This window comes from Mya arenaria, chromosome 6, assembly GCF_026914265.1.
Source record: "Mya arenaria isolate MELC-2E11 chromosome 6, ASM2691426v1".
NCBI lineage: Eukaryota > Metazoa > Mollusca > Bivalvia > Myida > Myidae > Mya > Mya arenaria.
The window spans coordinates 20,097,486-20,116,513 of record NC_069127.1 but is presented as its reverse complement, the minus strand read 5'-3'; the positions used below and the strand labels follow the sequence as shown (position 1 = coordinate 20,116,513).

At 33.2% G+C, this 19,028-nt stretch overlaps 1 protein-coding gene across 3 annotated transcripts in view; it reads left to right on the top strand.

Annotated features, from left to right (window-relative positions):
- The window catches only part of LOC128238242 (proto-oncogene tyrosine-protein kinase ROS-like), a 79,249-nt gene that overhangs the window by 913 nt on the left and 59,308 nt on the right, over window positions 1–19,028 (top strand). For all 3 annotated transcript variants that reach the window (XM_052953931.1, XM_052953930.1, XM_052953933.1), the window contains exons 2-8: window positions 5,843–5,893; window positions 7,541–7,621; window positions 11,183–11,230; window positions 11,796–11,859; window positions 13,272–13,495; window positions 14,533–14,614; window positions 14,850–15,146. In XM_052953931.1, coding sequence (XP_052809891.1) covers window positions 5,843–5,893; window positions 7,541–7,621; window positions 11,183–11,230; window positions 11,796–11,859; window positions 13,272–13,495; window positions 14,533–14,614; window positions 14,850–15,146 — 847 coding nt within the window. The remainder of the gene's footprint in view (window positions 1–5,842; window positions 5,894–7,540; window positions 7,622–11,182; window positions 11,231–11,795; window positions 11,860–13,271; window positions 13,496–14,532; window positions 14,615–14,849; window positions 15,147–19,028) is intronic.

Below are 19,028 nucleotides of genomic sequence, written 5' to 3'. Positions count from 1 at the left end.
AGATCCACAAAAAGCGCGGGAAAGATAATCAGCTAGTTCCCAAGCATATAGGGTTACGAGGCAAAAAGCTCCCATGACAAAAGCCAGCGACTACAGAGGCGGTGCCAGTGGTTTCAAGGGACAACGCTGGCACATGATTATAACGGGATGTTGGTAAAAATCAAAGTGAAAACAATATTCCTAAAACGAATAGCTTACAGGGGTGGATCCAGAAATTAAGGTTAACGGGGCGAAACTTAGGGGCAAAACCCTTTGTCATTCGCCCCAAAATTAACATGGTTTAAAATGTTTGCAGGGGGTTTATGGGTACTACCGCTAGAAGATTTTAACAATTTCTAGTTCGAAATGGTGCATTTTTAACGTATTTTATTCCTTCTTTTCTCCTTTTGTCCGATATTAATATAAAAATTAATTTTCACAATTTCAGGATGTTGGTTTTTCACCCGGGGTAGCACCGGGTGAAAAAAAACCTCACATGTGGCTTAGAACTATGCAGAAATGTTATATACTGCTTGTATTGTTTTCCGTTATATGAAAGTTTATTGGTCCTCAAGGATGTTTAACATTGTTGAAACGTTAAAAATGTTGTTTAAGCCAGGCCCAATGAACATGCAGATAACAGCGACAGTATCCTTCTCCGAGAAAAATACGGAAATTTTATGATGTTCTAACATTTTACAGACCCTTTTAAAGCATTGCTTTCGTTGTATATACATAACCAATACATGATTACTGTTTGATCAATCTTAAATAATGTCCGACTGTATGTAATATTCAATTAAAAATTATATCATATAATATATTCATTCTCACATGTATATCACAGAAACAATCAAATCAAATGAATTTAGCGTATAATATGCTATGTGTTAAAATTGTTGCATGCCATATATATATATATATATATATATATATATATATATATATATATATATATATATATATATATATGTGTGTGTGTGTGTGTGTGTGTGTGTGTGTGTGTGTGCGTGCGTGCGTGCGTGCGTGCGTGCGTGCGTGCGTGTGTGTTTTGTTTGTATATATGTTATTAGGACGATATGCTTGTTATGCTTAAGTCTAATAGATATTCTGTTCTGTTCTGTTGTTATTGCGCATTGCTTACCAGCAGAACTATACAATACTTGATATTGATAACACACAACTTTTAAAATTAAATACAGACAGTTATTTGCGTTTCGAACAATTACCTCTGCTTTCTAACTGTTTGGCCCATTTCACAAACAGAAAATTACATTTCTTCGTTCCCGGTAATCATTAGAGTTCGAAGAATTGTCTTGGTTCCAAAATCATTTATTTTCTCTTAAATCTGGGAGTCAAGATTTCGTTGACTTACCAGTGCAGTGCACGCGATGGCGTGCTACAAGTCATTGGCGTCCGTGCGATGTTTTGTATTGTTTTCGTATTGTTCTCTCTCTATCTCTAAAAAATATATCGAAATTCAACATAATAATAATTATTATAAACATCTTTTTGCGCCTGGAAACATTGAAAAATCTGCTGTTTTATTTCCGAGTAAAGTCGAAATAATGAACAGAAATATTAAAAAAATATTACAAACATCTTTTTGAAATCTGCTATTTTATTTCCAATTTAAGTTGAATAATGAAAAGAAATAAATACAAACTGCCCTAATCTTATCAATAACTATTTTTTTCAGTTACTTGTTTTACAATATACTAGTATTTATCAGCTAGCAGTGCCATTTCAAATGATACCAAAATTATATGGGGTCACAAGGCCCCCAAAATTTGAATAATTGTACATTTAACGTCATTGCCAAACCCATTTGTACATCGCGCTCCATTTTCTCAAAACTTCTTAACGGACTTAAGAAACTTAATATTATTACCTGAAATATCATGATACTAAAATATGATTTTGATAAATGTTAAATGGTTTATTGTGATTAGCATAAAGATGCATGTAATTCCTATTTAAAGTCGAAAGCTCATAAAGAAGTAAATATTACGCATATTATAGAAAAACAAAAATAGGGAGCTTAGCCTAGATCAAGTAATAAGGGACTTAAGAAGGTTCGAGAAATTTGGGGCAGATTCCTTAAATCCATTCTTACATCATGACGATGATATTTTAATAATCCTGAATGTTTGCGTATATCATACTCTCGGCATTGAAGTTTTGCCATTTCGTTATTAAAACACAGTGAACAAATAATTTATTTAGATTTATACAGTGTACATCGTCTTCGAAACCAAAATAGAATATACGGTGACACAACAGTGTTTTAAATACACAGTAATAAAAAATAAAATAGAATATAGATAGTAAATATATGGACATGATCAAATTAGGCGATGATGAACAAAACACTTTATATTCCAACATTCAGTATTGTTTGCCTAAACACAAAGCTTCTTTGATGTATACAGATAATTTTATAAGTTCTTGTCTATTTTGGTAGTTTATAAATCTAAAAAAATAAACAAAGACGGACTAACATAATATTAACATATTTTATAATTTTTCGAATAATATCAACACATGAGCAAATGCATATAAAATGGAATTCGTCTTCTATATCTCGTAAGTTGCAACATTAAAAAAGCTGATTTTTTTACATGAGCGTGTCTTCTGATCAGTTTTGGCAATTCAGTGGGTTTCAAATCAGCTTTATATTTAAATGAAATTTTGCTCGTTTGTATATTTCTTTGTATTAGTCTGTGAGTCTTTTGCGAAATCTGGATTCGCCTGACGCATTTCTATCTATTAACAAAAAAACACAAATTGATACTAGTCCTTAAATACATTCATTATATTTTCAACTTAAGACTTTTCCTACGGAAAAGGGTCTCATTGAAAAAGTCAACGTCGACTTGAAAATAAATGTTATCCAAGACTACAAGTGTAAACAAATATTCGTCATCCATCTGCTGACATGGAATGACCACTAAATGTTTTTTTTCTACAAACACTCATTATTTAAACATTCATGCATCTCACAGAGTAGGTCTAATTCAATTCATAAAACACTTGAGATTAAAATAGAATATAAATAACAAATTGACAATCATATGTGTATTCTTATTCAAAGGACCCATTATGAACAATATATTTTAACTTTGTAATATTCAGACGTAAATATCATAATACTTAATATGATTGAAATTACTTTATGAAAAGAGCACGGTACTGAAATATTTGCTGAGTACAGTCGAATCCATTTGGCTCGATATCGCTTGGTTCGATTTCTTCGTTGGCTCAAACTGGAATCTCGTTTTACTCTTTGTAAATATTCCCGTTTGACTCGATATTCGCGAGGCTCGAAGTAATTTGGCCAGCCGATGGAATATCGAGCCAATGGGTTTCAACTGTGTATAAACTATTACCCAGGTATAATTTCAAACATTTGAAATCGCCATGAAACAGATGGTGAGCATGAGTAACGTCTTCCCATAATACCTGTCACGTTATCACACAGATACCGGTATAGATAGGTAAATTATCATGTTAAAATTACCGCGCTTTCTTGAAAAACACTTCAAATGCTTCAAAAGTTCTCATAAAGCACAAGAGCTCACCATGAGGTATTATTTTTTATATTTCTCCTATGACTCCGACGGTTTCAATTTCAACCTTTAACGTTTCTTATTCAAGAGCGTAAGGCGGAATATCGTATGATCAAAAAGATTACGTGAGGTGACAAATTGAGTTGAAGATGCTACAGATGCGAATTATAAATGAGGTCTCACGTGACCGGTCTTACAAATAGTGATGGAATAAATCATAAGAGTGCTTCGAATTAATTAATTAATGCAAATAAAGGCGTACGTTAAGAACATTACACGACACGCCCATTAAACAGAAAGATCCTACGCTATAATAATTACTTGTATATACATTTCAGGTACGTTTCTGAAATGTAATAATTAATTAATCCTTTAATGAAATTTAATAATCGTAAATGTGTGATTAAGTTCATGTCGTCTCTCCAGCAAACATCTGCCTTTTAAGACGTTATTTGAGCAGGTTTTTGCCCAAACAATCATATACGTTCCCACCCACCCCAGGCTTTGAATTATTCTGAAGCCCGTGGGCAGCCAACTGTAACAAGAAACACATGTATATGTAATGTAGACGGCTAAAGCAACATATGTACATGTTATTTATCTGGAACCAGGAGACATTAATTTCTCGGTCAGGACCAAGCTAAATAATTATTTGGCTTTGTTGTTTGCTTGTTTGAAGGTGTGTCACTTTTGTTCGCCTCTGTATGCGTTTGTACCAAAAAACACTTCCACACTCATGAATTGACAGTTATCAATTACAAAATAAGACTGTATATAATTTTATAACTCTTAGAATTAGCATCACGTGCAACCTCGTAGCATGTTCGTGACTGGCTGTTTTTGAAAACGCACAATTTTTATTACTTGCCCCATTTTGTCTTTGTGAATGCAAAACAGATGTTGGCAGCCGTGTAATGTTCGTGTCTACGACTGTTTGTGTTTTCTCAGATCAAGAATCCTGACACTTGTTCGAGGGCTGAAATCGGGGCCCTTTGAAATAAAGAATATACGTCATAGTTGCTGATAAATATGAAGAATACATGTATATGTGTTCAGTATTTTTCAGGGGCAGAAACATTACCAATCTAAAGCACTTAAACTTGAGGCGTTTTCCCGCTGTTCTTTTTAGGTCTTTTTTATGGGGGTTCATGAAATTTATTCAATTGCAATGCATTTCAATTCGAGGATCAGCACATATAAGAATGAATGACTAGATTAAATTCACAATTTGTCAATATATAATATCGGAAAACTTCATTATACCCCGAGCAAATGTTTTCGATTCTCTCTTGGGATTTTTAATGGAGAAAGTTATAACCAGATCCTATGATCAGGATGGTTCTCAATATGCTTTTGGTCATTATATACGCAATACCAGGTCAATTTCCCTGCGAGGTTTTTGATTTTGAATTTTACTGCCGTTTACAGACTGTTTCCCCCAGCGAAAAGTGTCCATTTTCCCCAAAATTCCATCGACATCTGCAACATTTCAATGAATGAATAAATAAATATTTCGTAACCTCCATAAGACTACGTGTAGCTCTTTGTGACACAGTACATGCATATATGTGAAATGTATCATTTCTTTTTCTATGGTTGTATTTTTTTTTAATTTTCAAAGGCACAGGGGTTGGAAAAATTCTTTTTGTATATTATCGCACTAACAACTTGACCATCTCAAAAGAAGTTCTTCGTTGACAGTCCTCTTTTTCGAAGAAAAAGCTACATTGATCATAAATCAAGGAAAATAGTAAAGACCAAATCCGTTTAATGTATTTCTATGCATGAAAATCTTCATTAAATTAAACAAAGTGTGTGCTGGTACGCTAAATTCTTTCTTTTTGCTAACTCCAAATTTAATGGTTGAGTTTGAGTAATGTCCACTTTAATACTGCCCTCTGTCATACAGTACTGTACGAGGGGCGGATCCAGAAATTGACGTGAATTTCACTCAATCATTTGACATGCGCCCCTCCCTCAGAACCGAAGTATACGGGATAAACTTTTTGCTTTGTGATTTGGGGTTAAACCATCAAGAAACTTTTTACAATTTGTAGTCGGAATTGTGCATTATGAGCGTATTTTATTACTTTTTTTTATCCCATATTGATTTGAAAAGTAAACTTGGGCGATTTAAGAGGGGGCGCGCGCCGGGTTCGCCCCCCCCCCCCCCCCTCTAAAACCCCTAGTGTGTACGGTATTGTAGTGTGTGTTTTGTTAGTTATAAATTACGCACTCTTTATCACTTTTGCTCACTTTACTTAGGTTCACTGTCATATTTTTCTACATTTCAGATCTCAGAGAAGGATAGCTATTATTGTAGCAGAGAATGTCAAATGCATCAGGTACGTTTTAACTGAATGCATCAGTGTATTATAACCATATCCACTGCATTTTTGGCATCAACGATTACTTCCCCTTTATTCAATACCGCCATTGATCATGTAGTTTTGTATTTTTACCTTCTCCAGTTTCGTTTATTATCAGGGCATCAGCAATGTATATTCTAAATCTCTAGGTTCCGTTGACATTAAACGTTAAAAGTTAATTGACATAAAAATGAAAAGGGAAATGATAAATATACTGTTTGTATCACATTAAATTTTGCAAGTGTCCTTTACGAGTAAATGGACCTTCGAAAATTTCTTAGCAACTACTACTTGTTTTGTTTTTCATTAATAAAATGGCCGAAATCATTAACAACTCTTATTTACTTCAAACATACTCATAAAATACGCATGATTAGGAATTATGAGTTATTATAGAAGAATAAAACTACAATTTAAGTATTGTCAACAAACGATTGTACGATCGATAATCGGATAATTGAGTGGAACCGATTATCAACAGTCAATCCGGAACTGATTCCCAGCACTAGTATATGAACACTACATTATATTTTTTTTATTATTATTTTAAGGCCTATTTACAACAGTTGATAGGATAATGGATTCAAATAGATTGTTTCAATTATTGTTTCAGACTTGTGCTAGCTTTTGAAGAAAATCTGCTGATTCAGTTTACTTGTTTCATAGAGCTGTTTATTATGACTTTGTGACTTACAACATGACAAAACACACTTTTCAAATGCATTCAGTACATATAATACTAACTAGGGCAATTGTTTGGCTAATGACAACCATATGCTTCCCAGTACAATATTGTGGTCTGAAGTTTGCCATGTATCTTTACAACATAACTTGCCTCATTCCAAATGTTCTTCTTTTTGAGAATACCTAAGAGGAGACACACTTTCAGTAGCATGTAATTATACATTGAACAAAGTACATACAGATGCATTCCATTTTGTAATAATTTTCCTTTTTGTTGTATATTTGTTATTAATTGTTAATGCTCAAGAGCGGGTACTTGTGTCTTGTGCATCTTGATGGCCTAATTGCCAAAAACTCTTTGATATTTAATGTGTCTCTCTAAAGATTTGATCTATTGTGTAGTTAGATGATGTATTTCATTGTACTTCTGCCAATGAATTCAAACAACTTGTATTGATATGGACATATGTGAATTCATCTACATGTAATAATTCAAAGACAATCTTTCATAGCTCTGGTGTGATGGTCATCATCAGTTGTGGAGTAATATAAATCTTTAGGTTTTGGCCTTGTCTCAAAAAAGTTTTCACGATTTCAAAAAACTTAGTATACATGTTACCAAATAAATAATTATGTATATGCATAGCGGATAGAGTGGTGGGGATGCTCAAAGTGTGAATTAGTTTCAAACTAAGCAATAGCCAATATGTAACCAAGCTTATCAAGTTTGAACCATAAGCTTACAGTTATTTGGAAGTGGGTGCATGTCCAAAGTTGTAAAATTAATGCCAAAACTGGAGTTGCCACTGCATAGCAAGGCCCATAACTTTGACTTAAATTATTATTAAACAGGGATTTACATCAGCTTTAGATGCTCTGACTCAAGAATTATGTAGACAACTGTATTGAATATCATGACAATATTTTTGTTTCCTTCAGTGTCACACAGGGTGCAGCCTATACAAACAAGCCATAAGTGACAACACATGTTTCTCCACATGTAATAACCAGGTAACTCAGGTAAGTTTATACCACATAATAATTATAAAGGTCAAATACCCTGGTCTTTTACCCTGGCTATAAGCTTTAGTTTTAGCAGAATGCACTAACATGTAACGTATAAACTAATGCATTCCTACACTTGAAGGGCTTGTCTTAAGTTATAATGAGGGTAATATGGTACTACTTTTTTCTTTTGTTTTTTTTACTTAAGCTGATCCACCAGCAATCTGCCAAATCCTAGGGTTCTGAATAAAACACGTAAACTGTTATGACAACAATGTCTCTTATGTTTTCTCTCAAAACGTAACAACTCCACTGAAATGTAACCAGCTTACCCTGGAGGTGTTGCATGTTATGTGTTTGTTGTAATACAAAACAAATTCGTAACACTGCTTTGACGTCAGAATGAAGGAACGTGGTGGTTACTATAACCTTCGGTGAGAGTCACAGAAAATAATTGGAGTATGGAAGGTTTTTTTTACGAAATTTCAGAGATATGTTATGTCGGGGGGGTCGATGCCAGAAAGGTTCCAGATTACTATGTATCCAGAGTTTCTTGGTACTGGTACATTATATAATTATGGCAGTAACCCAGCCACAGTTCCATCCTTAGAGAACAGTCCAAAGCATTGCTTAAACAAACAAATGAGGACAACTGTTATATGAGAGACTACATTAGTGTACTTGAGGATCATAAGTAATTGTCTTGGGCATTCCATTATGGTTACTGAAGGATTAAATTGATAAACTCACAATGACTTGTAGTTAAACTGAGTGGAGTTGATCATAACTTGGTACATTACGTATTTTCACTGATACATGTAGATGTATTTGGACATTCCTTGTAATAGATATTGGCAAAGTGACTGAGTCTCTCGGTTTGTTTAAACAATACCGACTCATGTCTATTTAACAAATACAGACCTTGTAGCCCCATCACAGAGTTTAATTCATCATAAAACATCTTCCAATATTGGATCTGGTCACCCCAAATCGTAGCTGCGTCAGAACATTTGAAGTTCTTCTTTCCTATTTCTGATGCTAGACTCAGTTCTTTCCAATTCCTAAAATGTGGAAAGTTTAATTCCTTCATTCATGACTGCTTTTAGCCTTAGAAGTATATTACTTCCATTTCAGGTTTCACATATACAACAACTCTATACTAAATTAGAATAAAACCGACATTTTATTTACAGACAATGATATTGCATGTAGGCAATCATTAAGTACTACGGTAGGGTTAATCACAAAGAATTTCAACTTTCGTGGGTGAAAATGGTCTGCCCAATCCCACTCATCTTATACACAATTCCTGTGTCCGATTTTGTGTTGGCAAAATGTCAGCCAATGAGGTTAAATTCTTGTTAAGATGCTATGCTCACTCCGTCCATTCTTAATCATCAAGATTTTGATTCATGTCATTTAACTATTACATATCTATGGCTACCTCACTTACAACACAAACAATTAATTACTGAAAGGTTGGTCAATTGATAAGTTACATCAACTCTCAGGTTCTGTTTTTTGTTTTCAACCTTAATCTGTTGATGAACAATTCGAATGTCACTCCAATTTATGTTTCTCCCCCATATCAGCCCTATTTCCGGCCAATCCCCGGTCACAGATTGCCATCTGATAAGCCAATAATGTTTATTTCACACAGAAAACATTCACATGGCTTGATAGATAGATTTGACAGTTTCCACCTTGAACCTTTGACAAATTAAAATAAACAAATGAGAGTCCTGTTCTTTTTAAATTTACAATGGTAAATTTAACTACATTCACTTAAAATTAAGTGCAAATAAACATTTGCAGGCTGGCCAGAAGAGCTATTTTAATTCCATTGGGGTAACATCTAGTGGATATTTTTTGATTTTCAAAATTTATTTTAACTGAGTGATAACGGAGATCAACCACAAGTCACTATATAATGATCTGCAATCATTAGTGGAACAACTCTTGATATAAATTACTCTGAAATTCAATTCTTTTTTAAGAATTCAACCTTAAATCCAAAAGGCATGGACATCTACGTGCAGGCCAGGTACGTTTTTGGCCATTACCCTGGTACAATTTGGGTACCCGATTGCCAATACAAAAATACCATCTAATGTTTTGGGCTTTTTAGTTTTTATTACCTGAGTCTTGTCGATGCTGTAGAGGTGAATGAAAGGTATGGGTTTTTTTCTCCATGTGCTAGTATATATATATATATATTGCATTCCTCCACTGTTCAAGGGAGGGAGTTTTTTATTGTTTGTCAAATGAAAAGTAATCTTAGTTATGCTTAAATGTGAGCTTAAATGACATGGTTACATCAAGGTGCTATAAAATGTGTATGTACTATACATACTATACTATGTCATGTTGATTATGCTCCTTTAAATGTATAATAATCGTGTGGTTAAAGGGACTATAAAAATTTTCTGTAACAAATCTCAGGACAATTATTTAATAAAATGTTTTACTCTTTGATATATATATATATCATAATTGTAAAAAAAAAAGAATCTAAAAAGTACTTCAGTTTGTTAGTTTCAATGCATGGTACACAGCTATACCAAATTTATGTTAGTTTTCGACAATTTTCTCTTTTTTTCGCTATTACATCATACAGTGTATTGCCCCTTAATGCCACTTCTATATTTTAATGTCACTTGGTACTTTCTGGCATTTTTCCCACTAAATATATTGGTACTCAGGTACCTGCGCTTAATTGACGATAAGGTATTACAGTGAGATAAATAATGTTATTTCACCAAAAAACATTAAAGGAGTTGGTTAATATAAAATGATGTATGGACATTTCCGTGTTTTGTTATGGATTGTGTTGCAGCAATTTCTGTTGGTTATGAACTTTACAAGTTCATGCAGTCTTTTTGAAATTTGTTATTGTCTATGTTCTTTTTAATTTAAGTGCATATGACATATTGTTATTGTCTGAAGTGAAAGACAGTGATTAACTGCCAAAACCTGCTGCCTAAAATACTTCAGGAATACTTGTACTGTCTCTGCACTTAACTTTCGGTATTGCGAAGATTGCTGTTTTTGCAAATGTGAAATGGAGTTATAAGATATCAAAAATAGGCAGAATAAACTTTAATCAGGGTACATATGTATTTAAATTGCTTAAAGTTGAATGTATTTAAATTGCTTAAAGTTGAATCATGTACGAGCAGTTAAAATGAGCACAATTCTGCTAGTCAACAGGCTATTGTTGGCCAAATTGTAGTAAAAAATGGAATTTTTCATACAAATGTAGTTAAAATCAGTTACAAGTAGCACTTCTTGTGTTTCGGCTATTCTTAGTCACTTCTAATTTTAATGACAATACAAGCCTAGTCATATGCATGCGTGATTTAGACAATCTTATTTCATAAAGAAATACAATTGACAACATAAATTCAATACCAACACAAGAACTTTATTAAAGCTTATAAAGATCATCCTCTTCTTAAAGATTATCCTCATGTATTATAAGTAATAAATAGTTATGTCTGACCTGATAAAACCAATCGAGGGAACGCGTACAGAATATATTTTTGTATGTTTATTTTTTTCTTTCTGAATTTGCAGAGTTCTTCAAAATCCGAGACAGAGTTGAATAATGTGGTGCATTTGTTGGTAAGCGATGTTTTCCTCTGGATGGGTTTTGGTAGCTTGCAAAAAAACTGAAATTAACAAGAACACTCCATTTAATTATGTTGATTAAGAATTATGTTTTTATTTGCGGGGGAATCTGGAGAAATAATTAAAACAAATGCCTTGTTTTGTCTAAACTGTATTCATGCTGAATGCTGAGTTTCATTATGATAATAAAGGTTGACAAATAACAAACAGTCTCAGCGCCCAGTGTTGAAGAAATAAATTATATTTAACATAGTACCTATAATAATTAATTATTGTCCAATTACTGTTACCAACTACTTATACATGGACAAAACATGTAGATTTTTAAAGAAAAAAGCCACAACATTGTTTGGTCATTGGAAGTATTAGTCAATGGTAATTAACAAAAGACTAACACAATATTATAAAGTATATTTTTGTTGTATTTGAGTATGCTTCACTGTGCTTTTGGAAACATTACGAGATTGAAAAGACTTAAGTATTATTTATTTATTGTCATTTTAAACCTTCTAGCTATTACCCCTTCATTTTTTAATTCTGAACTTTTTGTCCATGACAGGTCCAGAGCTGTATTCAAGGCTGCAGCAGGGGCCTCGATGAGTACTACAAGGACCTAGTTGGATGTACGTAACTCTTGTCCAATCTTTTTTTTTAATGTTTGACATTAGGCTTATCATTCTTGATGAAAAGAAATCAATGTATTGAAATACCCATTCGCAATGGGTGATGATGTTGCTTGGAACCTTTAATACTGCCTTTAAAGCTGCACTCTCACAGATTGAAGGTTTTCACAACTTTTTTTATTTTTTGCCTTGGAACAAGCCAATTTTTGGGGAAATTCATGGAAACCAGTTATACAAGACTGCTGACAAAAAAAGATCGCATATGTTTATATTTAAGTTCAAAAATTGATGTTTTATGCATTTTTCTTAAACCGTTAGTAACGGTTTATGCCATAAAACATTAATTTTCTACGAACATCTACGATCTGATTTTTTGTCAGCAATCTTATATCATGGTTTGAAGATATCTAAGCAAAAATTTGCTCTTTCCAAGACAAAAAATAAAAAAATTGTAAAAATGGTAAATCTGTGAGGGTGCAGCTTTAACATATAAACTTTTTAATGTTAATGATATTAAAATCAAACTTGGTACACATTATAACAATATGCAATAGCTTTAAAAGTCACATCACTCTGGCTAAAATTAATGTTGGATTATGCCCCTTTACCTACTTAGTAAACCAGAGATGGGGGCATCGGTGACATCCACTTTCACGACTTTGACTGTCAATGACTTTTATCAGATAAACTTCTTTATTTGAATTAACGGGTATACATTAGGATCATAATTTATCATAAGTGATACACAATGACACATCATCTACGTATTAGCAGATAATTCCATGAAAGCGATAAAGTAATTGGCTGACATAGGTGCATACATACATTCATGTAGTGCAAACATTGGTGCATATACATGTAATGAGCATTTTGTATACAGAAATCTTAAAAGACAAACAGATCTAATCAAATAATGGAAAAACATTATTTAGCTCTATAGAAATGTGGTTTGTTCTCGACCTAATGGCATTTATTCCCATAAGGAAAAAGCGATTTTCATTTGCATATCTATTTCTGCATGCTATATTATCAATGTCTTTATAACTGTTTGAGCTTTTATAAACTTAAATGTCAAGTAGACAATCCTGATGTAAGGTTGGTGTTGTGCTTTTAAGGATATGTTTGATGACATTATATCATGTTGAGAATGTCAATAAAAATTGTAAGATGCAGTGATGTGAAATCATTGAAATCCATAAGGATTGGACAGTTTCAGCCATTATCACATCTGAGTCCTTGCAGACTACCCAGATGCATGTAGCTTCATTCAGCCTTTGAAATGAGATTGTCAACTACTAGCCTGAACTTTTATGATTTTTTTTATGACTTAATGGCCTGTTATGCTTAAGAAGTTACAAGAAACTGGGGCCAGGATGATGCCAATTTTCTTCACTTCATTTTGTTTTTTTCAGTCATTGGAGGGAAACTTCCGCAAGCAAATGTGATAAACAAAGGGATTACCCATGATTCTGTGGAACTGTCATGGCCGCCTGAAGACTGGCAGAATAACGTGACCTTCACCCTACAGACATGCTTGGCTGACTCCGAGTCTGATTGGCAGAACCATGACGATTATATGGTGCTTCCCTCCGGCAATGTTAACATCACAAACCTATTGCCATTTGTTACATATGAGGTAAGAACTGCAAAAGTTGACGCTTCTATATTAATAAGTTATAATATACCATAAATATCCTATTAAACATGGATGCCGTCATTGATGTGTCAGGGGTGTTTTTGTGGGTCTTTTTTACAGTATATATATTGTTTAAAACATTAAAACATTTAATGTAACATTTTAAAAATATAATAGCTTAAGCCTCTCTCTTTACCAAATACTAGTATAAAATTTTGTAACTTATAGTAGAACACAACTCCCTTGCCATAGCTTCACAAAGCAGTGATATAAGACTGCTGACAAAAGATCAGATCACAGATTTTTATATTTGTGTTCGAAAATTAATGTTTTATGGCTTAAACCGTTACTAACGTTACTAACGGTTTAAGAAAAATGCATAAAACATCAATTTTTTAACTTAAATATAAAAATCTGCAATCTAATTTTTGTCAGCAATCTTTTATCATTGGTTTGTAGATATTAACGCTCTTCCATTTGCTCTTTCCAAGACAAAAAATAAAAAAAAGTTGTAAAAATGGTAAATCTGTGAGAGTGCAGCTTTAATTAACTTAAAATTAATTTACTAAACATATCTATATGAACTCCATTTACTTAGGTCTTAATTGGAGCAGACTTTGTCATATATAAATATTGTCAGTTGAAAGGGAATGTTTTGTGATACCCTAATAGGGAAGTGTTATGTGTTACATTACTCAACGAGGACACAGATTTTTGTAGGTCTTCAATAAATGATACTGTTTAAAAGCCAATAAAAAGGCATTAGTTTCAGTTCCATGCTAAAACTGACACATGCTGTTTCTATAACTGAAATAAATGCACATATAGCGGAATAGCATGGCCATTTTCAATATAGCACATCAATTTAGAAATAAAGTGCCTATCCCTGCTTTGACACTCTCATTTTTACCATTTTTGAAAGTTTTGGCAATATACTTCTTTGGTTTTACCAACTGATGTTTCCACTGTCCTTATGTCAATATTGCTTGCTTTACCCCTTATGTAACACTAAAGCTATGTTGTCTGTTCTTTTTCAGTTTAAAAGAACATTCCATATTACCTCTGCTCATTCTGTAGAAACTGAAGAGTCAAAGCCGGTTACAACATTGCCATTTGGTGGTAAATATACAGATATTTGTTAAAGTAAAACCTTGAATATTTTCATTTTGATTGTAAATTTATTTGAATTTTACCAGTGAAACTTAATACCGTGAATCATTTGGTATACTGTCAAATGACAATTATCAGATCAATTTCAAATAAAATAAAGTTTTTTTCTTTTTTTTTTAAATACATATTCTTCTCAAGTTGTGTCATTTTGTTGAAATATAGACTGGTTCACCAATGTTTTCAGTTCCATCCAGTACTCCCCGGATAACCAGTCTGATTGCTCCTTCCCCGACCACCATTTCTGTTTCCTGGCGCTCACCAATTCACACAAATGGACCATTGCTTAGCTACAGCCTCTCTCTTCACCCATTGGCTGAAGATGGTCATGTGATCAATGTGGATGTTCCGCCTCAGCGCACATCATGGATTTTTGGACAGTTGTTAGCAGGACAGCAGTACGAAGTGCGGGTTTTGGGGGTGAATGAAGAAGGGGAGGGACCTGAGAGCTCAATGAAAGTCACAACACCAATGCCAGGCAACTGTAAGTGTAAAACGTGATTGATTCATTCATGTATTAATAGTCATTTGATAATGCCTAAGTATCAGTAAAAGTCCTCACCCTTTTAAAGGTATCATATTCGTCAAATGTTGCAAAAGATACATGTACATAAATATGACATTCCTAAATGTACTGAAATAGTTTTCAGAAAAGTACAAAGCCCTATAATTCTGCAGTTACTGATGATCTGGCTGGTTGACACAAAATGTCCCTAATTTGCAATTTGCTCTTGATTTTTGTTTATTATGTTTCTGTGTATAAACTGTAGACTGCAGTGAGTAAGTGAGCCTTAAAATCATGAATATGAAAGTTGCCTTGATTTTTTTTTACCATATTCTGAAGAAAGATTTTGTCCACTGTGATGAAAATGCTTGTGTTATGACAGTCATCGAAATTAGACTTTGGGATGAACAAGCCTGAATTCTTATAATATTCCTTCGGATCAATTTTTTTTAACAAGCCCTGCTATATAAAATTCAGAATTTAAGCAAGCCCGGAAGGCATTTTACCAGTGCAGGGCTTGCGGGCTTGTGTTAATTTCAACCACTGTTATGATGTCTGAATGTCTACAGGTTCTCATGTTGTATTAAGCAAAATAAAATTGTACTATTGAATATTTTATAGCTTCGTCATAATTTGTGTGTCTTTATCAAGTTACATTATATACACATTTTTTACTTCTTATCTGACAACAGAACACATACAAGTTCAAGTATCTACAAATTAATGGAGACATTTTAATGAATAAGGGAATAACTAGGTGTTTCACATTTCATAAATCCATTTAAAAAATTTTTTGGTTATTTTGTATTCACATGTAATCAAACTTACTGAAATAAGTTATACCTGACATGGCTTGATATGAAAGTGTTTTTTATTAGTTACAAATTATATATTAAAAAATCACTTTCATAATTATAGAGCTTCCATTTTTTTATATAGAAAACAATCATTTGTCTACGAACCATTTGTCTACGAATTTAAGCACTTTTGCCAGACAGACCCTTATAATGTTATGAATCACTAATGAAATGCATCTATTGGCACAAATTATGATTATTTGGGTGTACTAACATTTTATAAAAAAAATAATAATTGACGAAAAATAAGACACTGATGACAGTGGGATGGCGACCGTAATTCTTTTATATTCAGACATTGCAAGGTCAGCCCTTCCCTAAATTTGCCACCAACTTCCACCAAATGCCATGGATTTGGGTGGCATTTGGTGGAAAATGGGTGGCACTTGGTGGAAAATGGGTGGCACTTGGTGGAAAATCATGAATTTCACCAACTGCCATGAAATTTCCACCCAACTGGAGGTGGCAGTTGGTGTAAAATTGAACTCAGTTTTTTTTTCATGTGGCACTTGGTGAAAAAGTTGGACTTAGTTAATTTTTCATATGGCAGTTGGTGGAAAAATGAACTTAGTTAATATTTTGGGTGGCATTTGGTGAAAAAAGACTTAGAAAATCTCAAGAGTTCTGTAAAATGGAAGTCAGCAAATTTCACCATTAATTATCATCACGGAATAAGAATAGCATTCAGTTGCCGTTGAAGTTCATGCTGCTGTTTTAGCATCATTACATATGCTACTATTTAACTGGTAATACTACTTTTGGGAATTTCTCCCACTACTACTATAACTACATGTCCTACTACTCTTCATCATGTTGCTGGTCCTATTGATGATGATTACGATGTTGGTGGTTCCATTGATGATGATTATGATGTTAGTGGTTCTATTGATAATGATTTATATTGATATTGGTGGTTCTATTGATGATGATTATGATGGTGGTGGTGGTGGTGGTGGTGGTAGTAATTATGATGATTGTGGTGGTGGTGGTGGTTGATTTTGACAATTGTGGTGTTGTTGGTGGTTCATTGTGGTGTTGGTGAATATGATGATTGTGGTGGTATTGGTGATTATGATGACTCTTGTGGTGGTGATAGTGATCATGATGATTGTGGTGGTGGTGACAACAACAACATGTTGTTATTGATGATGAATGATGATGATGATGATGATGATGATGATGATGATGATGATGATGATGATGATGATGATGATGATGATGATGATGATGATGATGATGATGACAACAACAACAATGTGATGATGATTATCATGATCATGATAATGATGAGTTAAACTAAGTTTTCTGTGTACATGTTCTCTGTTGCTATTTCCCCAAAGGTACAGGGACCCCATTAATGTTTGATTTAAACTTGGAATGACCTCTCTGCTGGAAAATCTCCTCAAAATATTTGAATCTTCTGACAGTTACTAGCATTAATTTTGTGGAACTTTGAATAGGGAGAAAAAGAAATTGTGCAGTTTTGTTTAATTAAATGGATTGATTATAAGGTAACTGTTTTTTTATCATATTAACAACCAAAAAAGATCATGACTTATCATTTTATTTTTTTATTTTACACATATTAGGCTCTTTGTCTTTGTTTAAAGTTTGACTAAGAGATAAGCTTTATGCATGTACTGTCAAGTATGTTTCAATTTTTTCCCAAAAGAAATGACAAACACTCAGTCAAGGAATGTACTAAGTTTGAAAAGTTTCATTCAATTTGTACAATGAAGTTTAAGATGTATAAAGAAATGTTATACACATTTTTTTTCCAGACAAATCCCTCCATAACGATGACAATGTACTCGGACAAGATTCTAAGACCTATTTGGTAAATATTTGAATATTACAATAACTTAAAATGAAGACTGACCTCATAGTATTATCATATTTTATTAGCTATAATACTTATTTTAAAGTCCTAAGTGCTAAAAAGGGTGAGATAAACAATATTAAATGACAGTCAAGAAAAGATGTAGAAGATGTATATGATCTAAAGGGTGTGTGTATTTTTCAGAAAAATCGTTGACAAAGCCTTAGTGTTATTCATGTTGTTGGTTGCATGATTTTGAAAAAATAGAGATATTCAAGTGAATCTTGGTGTACACATGTTTCCAAAGACATTTGTAGAACAAATTGTAGAACAAATAACATTCTGCTGCGAGGCAAACCCTGTTATATTGAACAGATTTATTAAAATGTTCCCTTTTTCAGAAACAAATATGAATAGAGGACTTCTTAGCAGAAGAAGTATAGCCAAACTTGCAGAAAACAACAACCGGATGTGCATCACTTAAGAAAAGAAACAGGTTATTGACATTTCAATATTCAAAATACCAAAACCAGTAGTTAAATTAATTTTTTACCTGTATTGTCATTGCTAATACAACAGTGGAGTGCTCTTGTAAAACATATTTGCAATGATTCAATGTATAAGTCTGGATTATATATTTTGTTATGGTAAAACATTTTGTTGTAATACTTGGTATTAATCTGGCTAGGCCCAAAGCTGAAAAAACATATTTAAGAGTATGTTTTTAACGTTGTAATTTTAAAATAAATTTTGAATAATGATAGCTAAAATGAAACCTCCAAAATAAATAATACTAAAACTGTTTTCAGGATTTCTCCAAATGTAGAAATGCAGACAGCTCTTCACCATCAACTGTGATCCTTTGTAATTTTGTGTACATATGAAACTAAATGACTGCAAAGAATTGTTGTTTTTTTGTTCTTATGTTGTTGTATGCATACTTCATTATAAATCCCATGATTTTATTTCCACCAAGTGCCACGTAGTTTCCACCAAGTGCCACATTGGGGTGGCATTTGGTGAAAAAAATATCAAAGAAACTGAACATGGCATTTGGTGGAAAACGTTCCAATACTCCACCAACTGCCACGTTGGGGTGGCAGTTGGTGGAAAAATTTGCCACGTGGCATTTGGTGGAAAACGTTCCAATACTCCACCAACTGCCACGTTGGGGTGGCATTTGGT